General features: G+C 47.9%; 1 protein-coding gene across 2 annotated transcripts in view; it reads left to right on the top strand.

The window, feature by feature from the left end:
- Nucleotides 1-2,687: 2,687 nt before the first annotated feature.
- LOC310820123 (FERM domain-containing protein 5-like) overlaps nt 2,688-10,000 on the top strand; it is a gene marked incomplete at both ends in the record, with an annotated part of 67,256 nt that continues 59,943 nt past the window's right edge. For both annotated transcript variants that reach the window (XM_083691651.1, XM_083691650.1), the window contains one exon: nt 2,688-2,789. In XM_083691651.1, coding sequence (XP_083547777.1) covers nt 2,688-2,789 — 102 coding nt within the window. The remainder of the gene's footprint in view (nt 2,790-10,000) is intronic.

Raw genomic sequence — 10,000 nt, 5'->3', positions numbered from 1 at the left:
ATTTATTTCGTCTGTTAAGCTGTTACCTATGAAAATTCACTGTGAATGTTGACTAAGATTACTGGATAAATCTTTGCTAAGTCAGACATTTGTCAATGACCATCACTTCAACTGACGTGCTAGCCACTTTGCTAGCAATGGGAACTTACAATTTCGAAACAAACAAGTATATTTGTTGAAATGCCAGCGACATTAATACTCTCTTTGATCAACTATGTCAGGAGGAAGAGCAGCTTCAAGGGCTGGAGTCTGACACCAAAGACTGGATCCTCACTCCTCTCTGTGTGGTAAGAGACTGATCAGGACCCACCTCAGCCCTCACATCTTCACCAAACCCACTGGAGCAGAGTACCAGGGAGAAGCATCCCATCCAAAGGAGAAGAGAAGCAGTCAAAGGAGGAAACAGAATCTTCATATTCCTGAGATAAAACTACATGGAATAGGTTTGTAGTTTACTGTTACTGCTGTCTGTTGTCATATCAGTTAGATTCAGAAGGCAGAGGACGGATTGTGTGTTTCGACTAGATTTCAATCAATCAATCTTCTCACATCAGTCGATTGATTTACTTACTTTTTTATTTCCTTTTCTCCCCTTCCCCCCAGACCCTCAGGAGCCAGAGCCAGCCAGGAGCCCCAGTCTGGGACAGGAGGAGCCAGAGCCAGCCAGGAGCCCCAGTCTGGGACAGGAGGAGCCAGAGCCAGCCAGGAGCCCCAGTCTGGGACAGGAGGAGCCAGAGCCAGCCAGGAGCCCCAGTCTGGGACAGGAGGAGCCAGAGACAGCCAGGAGCCCCAGTCTGGGACAGGAGGAGCCAGAGACAGCCAGGAGCCCCAGTCTGGGACAGGAGGAGCCAGAGCCCAAAAAGTGCTTTAGACATAGTAATACCCTTACTTATCACATGAGGACACAGAGGTGAGAAACCATAAGCGTGTCCTGTATGAATTACACTTTCAAAATAACTGCAACTCCGGTTATGTCTTAAGCATTCCCTCAGCAAACGAGTGCTTTATTTCAATATCGGAAATTGTGGAAGACGGTCCTCCGGTCCTCCGGTCCGTGTCGATCCCTCTCCCTGGAGGCCAGCTTCAAGTGAGGCCTCAGACTGCCTCTATCGGCGAAGGGGGGTATTTCAACTCATCTCTGACTGATGCTGATAGAACGCTAGGCTACAAAAGGTCATTTTTAGAGAGACAAATATTACGATGCAATCTTGCTACAAAGCTTTATTGACCACATGTCTGGTGACAGCCAGTAATGATAATTTCAGCCAGTTAGCAAGCTAAATGTATGTGATAAGAACAATGAATGTGTGCTTTCCAAACGGGGCTTGCGATAAGCATAACTTGCAGTTAAACAACTATTCAGAAGCATGCATAACAGTATCAGTTCCTCATTATGCTTCCTGTGTAATGTTTATAAGTCCACTTTTGTGCGGCCCGCAATCCGAGAGCCTGTCGTAGCTCGCCGTGATCGTATAGTGGTTAGTACTCTGCGTTGTGGCCGCAGCAACCTCGGTTCGAATCCGAGTCACGGCATTGTGGTACAATGTCACGGCAGACGGGCTCCTTTTTGGCTATATATCGTAGCCGTCTGCTGCATTGTGAACGTTGTTGACAACATTACTGTTAAATATACTATTGCATTTAATTACATTGAATATCTCTGATTTTCGCGATTACGTCTTCGCCGTACGGCCCACAGGCGGTGCTGATGTTATTGCAACTTTGTTATTGCAACATTAAAACAAGATCTGGTGGTATGTCTTTCAAATACCGTTATTTTCTAGTGGCCTGATCCAAATAACGCAGACTGCACTACACATGGCGTACCACCAGAGGGAGCTAGTATAGAACGAATGAGGATGAAGTTAACCAGCCAGTCCCATGCAGTAAATTGGGCCATCACATTCACCAGTTATAGAAGCAACATTTCAATGGTCAATTTGGCATTTGTGGATTCATTGCCTAGTATGTTCTGCTTGTGAGTACGTCAATGTTTGAAAAAAAAAATAGAATAGCATTGCCTGTATGATAGGACAGCACAGTGTTTAGTTCACTAACACCTGCAACCCATCACCACCTACCAATTTACATAGAAGGAGAGATGGAGGGAATATAACCACCATGAATTCTACGGCTCTGTCGGATTAGCTCCACTGGCTGCAACATTTCTCCTTACCGCGGTGTAGCTGGCACCATTTCTCCAAGCAGCCTTGTAGTTTGCTCCTGAAATTCTTACCATAACGGGGGAGATTCCAAATTTTGCTATTTGTCACGTTGCTCACAGTGAACAAACCAACCTGTGGATAAATGGATATGCAATTTCCCGGGCATCGCCTGCCGTTGGTTTGCGGGCACGTCATTCAGCCTCCGCTGACCCGCCCAGAAGCATCGCAGGCAGCAGAGATGAGTGTAGAGGTATGATGATGCTGGTTACTGTGACAGTTTAACTGAACCTCAGCACACAACTGGTTTTCGCCTTGACTGATAAGAGACCCCGTGGTGGTCCGGCAGCCGAGCGTTCAGTGTGAGATCTCATCTATTGGAAAACGATGCTCAGCCACCGGTTCAGGTTGCCATTGCTGCTGCAATCCAGGTGTTGGACCAAAGAATAAGGACGTCGTCAATGTGACATTTACTTCTATGTTGTGTGCAGTTTATTGCGGTCCCATACACAGACGAACAGGAAAATGCTGAGCCGGTTGATGAGTGGCAGCATCAGGAATCTGGAAAGAGAATACAGCTGTACTGTCAGACTACTGGATGATTCGGAATACACCTGCACGATTCAGGTCAGTTGGAGGAATTCCTATTTAGCAAGCAGGTATGCTATTTATTAATGCCGCTGTCATCTGTTGTGGGCCGTTGCTTTGCCCTGCGACGGGACGAATGTCGCTTTCGTCAGGAAAGAGCTCCGCTACCTGTGAACACCACAAGACATGACAGGGCATCAGTGTGAACACAGGAATACGTTATGTCTGCATTGCGTATTAATGTGTGAAGATTACAGTGACATTTCTCACCTGTTTATGCCGTAATTACTATTGTATGAGAAGCATGCAGTATTTCAGATGGGGCTTTAATGACCACAAGGTCCTGTGTGTGTGTGTGTGTGTGTGTGTGTGTGTATATATATATGTGTGTGTGTGTGTGTGTGTGTGTGTGTGTGTGTATGTGTGTGTGTGTGTGTGTGTATGTGTGTGTGTGTGTGTGTGTGTGTATATGTGTGTGTGTGTGTGTGTGTGTGTGTATGTGTGTGTGTGTGTGTGTGTGTGTGTATGTGTGTGTGTGCGCGCGTGCGTGCGTGCGTGTCTCCTCACCTGGATGTTTCCCTCTGATGAATATTAGCATACGGAATGTTCTCACTGTTATATTAAGCATGACAACATATAAAGAACATCACACTGCACTCGCGTCTGGGTTTTGACAACAAAGGCAAAGCTAGCCTACTTTGTAATGTGACTTAAAATCGAGGAGTAGAAGATCTGAGGAGGAATTCAATGGTAGGATTTAACACCAGTCGTGTAAAGGTCTTCAGTCTCCCGGTGTCTAACTGTCAGGTGCAAACGATGCTTTGACAAGTGTGTCTGAGACCATTGTGGGTGAGACCGTGAAGGTGAAAACACACAGTAGAAGAAATGCACCAGTGAGAGGGATATTATTACCCTGACGGGTGGAACAGATGGTATATTATTGCCAGCTCTTTATCGCAGTTTAGAGTGAGGGCTGCTCTATTTCCCAGGCTCACTCACCTTGGAGATGTGGCCCAGAATGAGATGGGCCTCCTGGGGCAGGACAGAGCGGAGCAGGGGCCACGCTCCTCATTAGCTCTGTTCAGCCTGCTCCCGGACCCAGACCTGCTGGAGGAGTGACAGGGGACATCAGGTTATACCCTCTCTGGGATTACAACATCAATCAGTCAATCAGTCGCTCTTCTGCAAACACAGACACCGCATTAGCAAACACCGTAGGCAAAACCTGAGAAATGTAAGCAGTGTTTTGCGTGGACGTTTTGCATTTGTTATGTGTGTAACAGGCGTCAAGTTGCTGCAAACAATATTGCTCCCTTGCATTCCAAGCTCACTCGAGTCTCGAACCTAGGTCCTCTGTACTGCCAACAGACAGGACCGCCAATAGCCATTGTTAACCAGCTATGCCGCCGAAAAGCTAGCAGTTCGATGGCGCGGACGGCGGTATTTCAACTTGTGCGGAGCAGAGTTTATTATCTGTACCATTAACTTGTTCTCCCTGCAAATACTGGAGAACCTAGAAATGTTCAGAGTATACTTAACTCACTGGTCTCTCCTTCCCTTAGAGCTGCACTCTAACAGAGACAGAGAGAGAGGGGGGGGGGGGGGGGGGAGGACATTCAGAGGCTCCTCACATCTCCAGGTCAAATTAGAATCACTCTGAGCTGCAGTGCCCCCTCATGAACAAAGGAGGGGTGGTAGAAAATATAGAGTGATTGAAAGAGAAAGTGAGGGAGTGTGTGTTGGGGAGATTGAATGAGAGAGAGAGAAAGAGAGAGAGAGAGAGAGAGAGATGAGTGAATTTGGGCTTTATGAGTCGACCTTCCTGCTGAGGGCTGTCTGCTGCTTCTAGCCTCACTTAGCGTACGTGCTCTCTGGTTGTCCTCCTGAGTGCATTTTATCCACTAGCCCAATAGCTCACTATTGTTGGTGTGTGATCTGGACTGGGGCGTATTTCAAACCCGTACGACACTGAGTACAGAGATGGCAGAGAGTGTTTTTCTCATGTCAGCCTGACCTGAAAGTACCGCGAGGCATAAAAGAATGAGAGATCTTGAGACTTTGAGATGGCAAGATGAGCTCTCCTTACGATTCTGCCTGAACGTGGCTGGTTGTCATTTCTCCAGATGCTTTAAAAGGGGGTTGTGATGTGGATGAGCCTGAATCGAACCTGAGTATGCCCAGAGTTGTTGCCAATGCTAGCTTGCAATATTGAAGACAATGGATGAAAAACTGTTTTTTTTTTTCAGCTCCGCCCAATCAAGGTATTTGATTGGTTTACAGTTTTTTTGTTTGTCACAAGGCGTCACTCATTTCAAATGGGTTTCCACCCACAGTGCAGGAGCTTCTCTCTGCAGGTGATTTCCCCAGGCTTTCCAAACTAGGAAACAAGGTTACAGCAACAAGGTTATATTTACCAAACATGAATGCATTTTATTTTACGCTTTAGATCTAGAATATCGATTAAATGTAATATATCTCCCATAGTCAGAATGGTATTGATCCCCAGAAGGCAGTCCTCATTAGTATGAGTGATCTCACTCTGCCAGTCTTCAGGGCTCAGTCAAGATGCACTCTGTGGTGCACTAATGAAATAAAGCCTGTCTCCTGAAAGCCAAATGCAGAACTTGGATGCACTTCTAATTTGTCTTGTAAATGCATTATTGAAATAGACTGCTGTCTTCTCCACAGAGGGCCTCTCTCCACTTAGGCCTGGGTTGTTGACTGGTTACTGCAGCTTACACTGGAGTGTGTTTGTTTGGCAGTTTGTCTCTTTTGTAGTGAAGGAAAACCTGCGTTCAGAATGAGACACACAAGCCACGTATTGATGTGTTTATTTGAGGGAAAGACGCAATAACATTGACATATTGACATCTTAACAAGTCAGATGCATTGCATTCCATGACATGTTAGCTTGTGCTAACTCTGTCCATCCCTAGACAGACAGACAAAGGTAATAAAATGCACGTCTAGTCTTCCTGTCATGTTGCTTTTCCCCTCAGGTGTATTAGTACTATGTAGTTCTGCTGATGTTAATGACAGTTTTTCATCTCTGTTATTTCTACTGAGTATAGGCCTTTGGTAGTATTGCTGTGTTTATTACTGCACATACAAATGTAGATACCTCAAGTTCATTTCATGGCTTCAACTGGGTTATACTCATACCCTCCCCTGGCAAAATAACCTCAACCAGAGGCAGTAACCAAAGAAACCCCCTAAAGGAGATTTCACCTAGAGTCAAACATTGATGTCAGTTTGAGAGACATCCGAAGGCTGCATTTTGTCCGTAATAATCCGTGGACTGGGATTGTTGGTCCCTTAAGTAGATTTATTTCCAACCACTCAGGCTTAATATAGAATAAAAGTAGGATGTGCTTTAGATATCCGTCCTGGTGGCTTATCAGTCTCTCCAGATATACGCCGCGCAGCCGAGACCAGCGAGACGTGTCTCTCTGATTTGAAGGCACCCTGGAAGAGAACACGTTAATCCATAATGTGGGGAAATAGTCAGATAAACTCCCCCCGAGGCTTTGGTGCGCCCGCAGATTAGGATGGCTCGCGGTCGTCGTATGCAGAATTCTAATGACGCCATGATTGCTTTCAGCTTGTTCCTTGTGACTTTCGCTCTCCCCCCCCCCCCCCGACACAAACAGATTCTGTTTCTGATTTGCAGTGCGGATTGTGGTGTCAGGCGAGCCTAGTGAGTGGCTGCTGAACGGGGCTTCATACTAGAGCGACTGAATGTTGCGAATGAACGTTGTGTTTTCCTCGCTTCCTTGCTAAGCTGCTTCTGAACTTTGGTGCTCTGTCCTCCCAGTGCCAGCGCTGTGCTGCAGCCAAGATACTGTAGGCCTGCATTCATGGCAGTTTATCAGAACAAAACAAATATCCCTGGTCTGGTGCCAACGTTGGCCAGGCAAAGCATGCATGAAACCTGAAACCCTCACGTCGTTGCGAGCACGTCAAGGAGTGGTCCTGTTAAGCACCCTGTGGTCTCTCGTGACCCGTGGACCATTGGAATCACTGATTTGAATGAGCATGAGCTCACATGAATGCGTATTACCTTTTGTATAAGCAGGATGTCAGCCTGGCCAGAGCCTAGCCTCACCGTGAGTTGTGTTGGTCGGGTTACAGACAGACACACGAGCCCTGGCCTGCCCTCTGTCTGGCATTCCTTCATCGGCGGTGATGAGGGTGATGATGACGGGGCCCACAGCTGACACTGTGTGTTCAGGGTTCAAGCGTCCTCACTGTTGCTCTGGTGGATATGAATAATTAAAATGTGTGCCAGGAGTGAATATTTAATGCAGCGCTACCTCTGAGTGCTACGATAGCAGCACACATGTTGCTGGCGGTGTTTACTCTGGTTATGTGGTGCAGCAGCGAAAGGATAATCTGTTCGCTCACTTTGCAATGGAGACCTTATTTCCACCGTGGAGGATTGAACTGTGTTCTAAGTGCCTCTAGTGTAGAATATAGAACTGTTCTGTTGTGTTCTATCCATAGAATATAGAACTGTTCTTTAGTGTTCTATCCATAGAATATAGAACTGTTCTTTAGTGTTCTATCCATAGAATATAGAACTGTTCTGTCTCTCTGGTTCTATCTATAGAATATAGAACTGTTCTTTAGTGTTCTATCTATAGAATATAGAACTGTTCTGTCTCTCTGGTTCTATCTCTATCTCTGTGTTCTCCACTGTGATGTCACTGGAATAGCTTTGCAGCAGAGCCTGCAGGACTGGCCGTCAGCAGGAGGGGAGTGTTCTGTTGTCATTGTTCTGTGTTCTGTTGTCATTGTTCTGTGTTCTGTTGTCATATCTCGGTCACAAGTCAAGGGTGCCTCCATGTGTTAAAAACAAATGAAACACAGACGGATGTTCATTAAATGGGTTTTAATTACCTGTTATGAGTAATTTCCTCACGAACGATACATTCAACAAAAACAAATATAGCCTCCTGAAGACATGTTGTGAAATTGAAATCCTTGGCATTATGTAACCTCCCACTCTTCTCCTCTCCCACTGGCACATTACTTCCCATAATTCCATGTGTTTTTGTTACCTTTTTGTTGTCCCGTTTTGTGCTTTCGGCCCCCCCAAAAATGCCACTACTGTAAGCCTGTCACAGTGGTCATCTCCCCGAGAGTGGCCGACCTTGGGACACGATTCAAGTTCATGACTGGTGACTGAGGTTGTAGACGGACATGTTGTTGTTACTGTCTGAACGTGTGTCACAGACTGCAGTTTACCCCATGATGTGGGTGAAAGGTGATGTGGGTGAAAGGTGATGTGGGTGAAAGGTGATGTGGGTGATGTATTCCAGGGAAGAAGAGACATCTGAAAGGGTTTTATATTGTAGTACTTCTCAGGTGCTGCTGGAGGAACAGTGACATGTCAATGCCCATGTCAACCGAGAGACCTCCCCCTCCCTCCCTCCCTCTCCCTCCCCCTCCCTCCCCTTCCCTCCCCCTCCCTCCCCCTCCCCCTGGCCCTGCGTCCTGGCCCCCACCTCCTGGTTGGCCCCCCAGCTCCCCAGTCCGGCACTGCGGCTGAGGCTCAGCAGATTAATGAGGCGGCCCAGAGAGAACCTGACACCACAGTACAGTACAATACAGTAGCCCATAGACACACACACACACACACACACACAGACAGAGACACACACACACACACACAGACACACACACACACACACACACACACACACACATACACACACACACACACACACACACACACACAGAGACACACACACATGCACACACACACACACACACACAGAGACACACACACACACACACACACACACACACACACTATACATGACACAGCAGTAAAGACCCTAATGAAGAGGTGGTAAAGCTTCTCTGGCGATGGTTCCAACGAGGCGCTGGTCACATTAAGGAGCTGAGAGCTGCTCATTAACTCAACAGCCGGAAAGATAAAAACCAACAACATGCATAAATGATTATGATGCTCTGTAAGGGGGGGGACACGCACCATTCATCAACACGGACACCCTCCTTTCATTAGGGAGCAGGAGAGGACCACTCCACTGTGAGAGCCGGTCTGTGTTTACGGCCGGTAAGCCAGTGTTGCTGCTGCAGGATAAGCCTCTGTTCTCTCTGGAAGACTTACACAGAGAGCACACATGTTCCCCCGGGGGGGGGGGGGGGGACTCTGTTGATCGCCCTGTGGGCACAGCAGTGCTTCTCTCTCTCTCTTGTTTGGCCGGTGTGGCCCAGAAGACCTGGTGGTCCTCCTCCCTGTCCGCTCCGGCCCGGCCGGCACAAACACACACAGATGGCCCGTGTTTGCCTTCCCCACTGTGACGTCACCACCGTTGACGCTGTCCCACGCTAATCACCCGCCGTTAGCACGCGCGCTATCGCTAATGAGGAAACACCCGGATGCACGCAGGCGGTCCAGCGCCGGTTCCCGCCCGGGGGGCTCGGCGGCGAAGCCGCGCACAGCAGACAGGATGAACAGGATGTGTGGAGGCTCCAGTAACGACTCTGGCTGTGGAGGGTGGAGAACATGCTGAGCTGAGCTGAGTCAGTGTAATTAAAAAACGTTTAATCATCCAATATCGCTGATTTTTATGCACAGCCCCGTGTGAGTGTGTGTGTGTGTGTGCCCCGGCCTCTGGTGTAACGTTGACTCATTTCATTTGCTGACATGTTTCTGAGTGGTGTTTGTGTCTCGCTGGGCGAGCCTGCAGGAGAATGTGGCCTGATGTTGGGAGCAGCAGGACTGGGTTAGGGTTAGGGTTAGAGTCTCTCCAGGGTGTGTATGAGGGGCTGTACCATCTCAAGGATTACAGCACAGCACCACCGTGAAGAACTGGGAAAATGAATGTGTCCTAATGTTGGTATGAGCTGTTCTCTCTCCCTCTCTCCTTCCCTCTCTCCCTCTCTCCCTCTCTCTCTCTCTCTCTCTCTCTCCCTCTCTCTCCCTCCCTCTTTCCCTCTCTCTCTCCCTCTCTCTCTCTCTCTCTCCCTCCCTCCCTCTCTCTCTCTCCCTCTCTCCCTCTCTCCCTCTCTCCCTCTCTCCCTCTCTCTCTCCCTCTCCCTCTCCTTTTCTCCTCAGACATCTACAGCGTCTCATTAATATTCTCCCTCCTGATTCTCAGTTAAATCCCAATGCTAGCTTATTGATTTGTATGTCCTCCCAGTGCAGGACGTTGACTACACTGTAGGTGTCTGTGGCTGGCTGCTGTGGTTCCATTGGCTCACGTCAGATTGGTTAATGA

Source organism: Argentina silus (genome assembly GCF_951799395.1).
Source record: "Argentina silus genome assembly, chromosome: 19".
NCBI lineage: Eukaryota > Metazoa > Chordata > Actinopteri > Argentiniformes > Argentinidae > Argentina > Argentina silus.
This window is presented reverse-complemented; position numbering and strand designations above follow the sequence as displayed.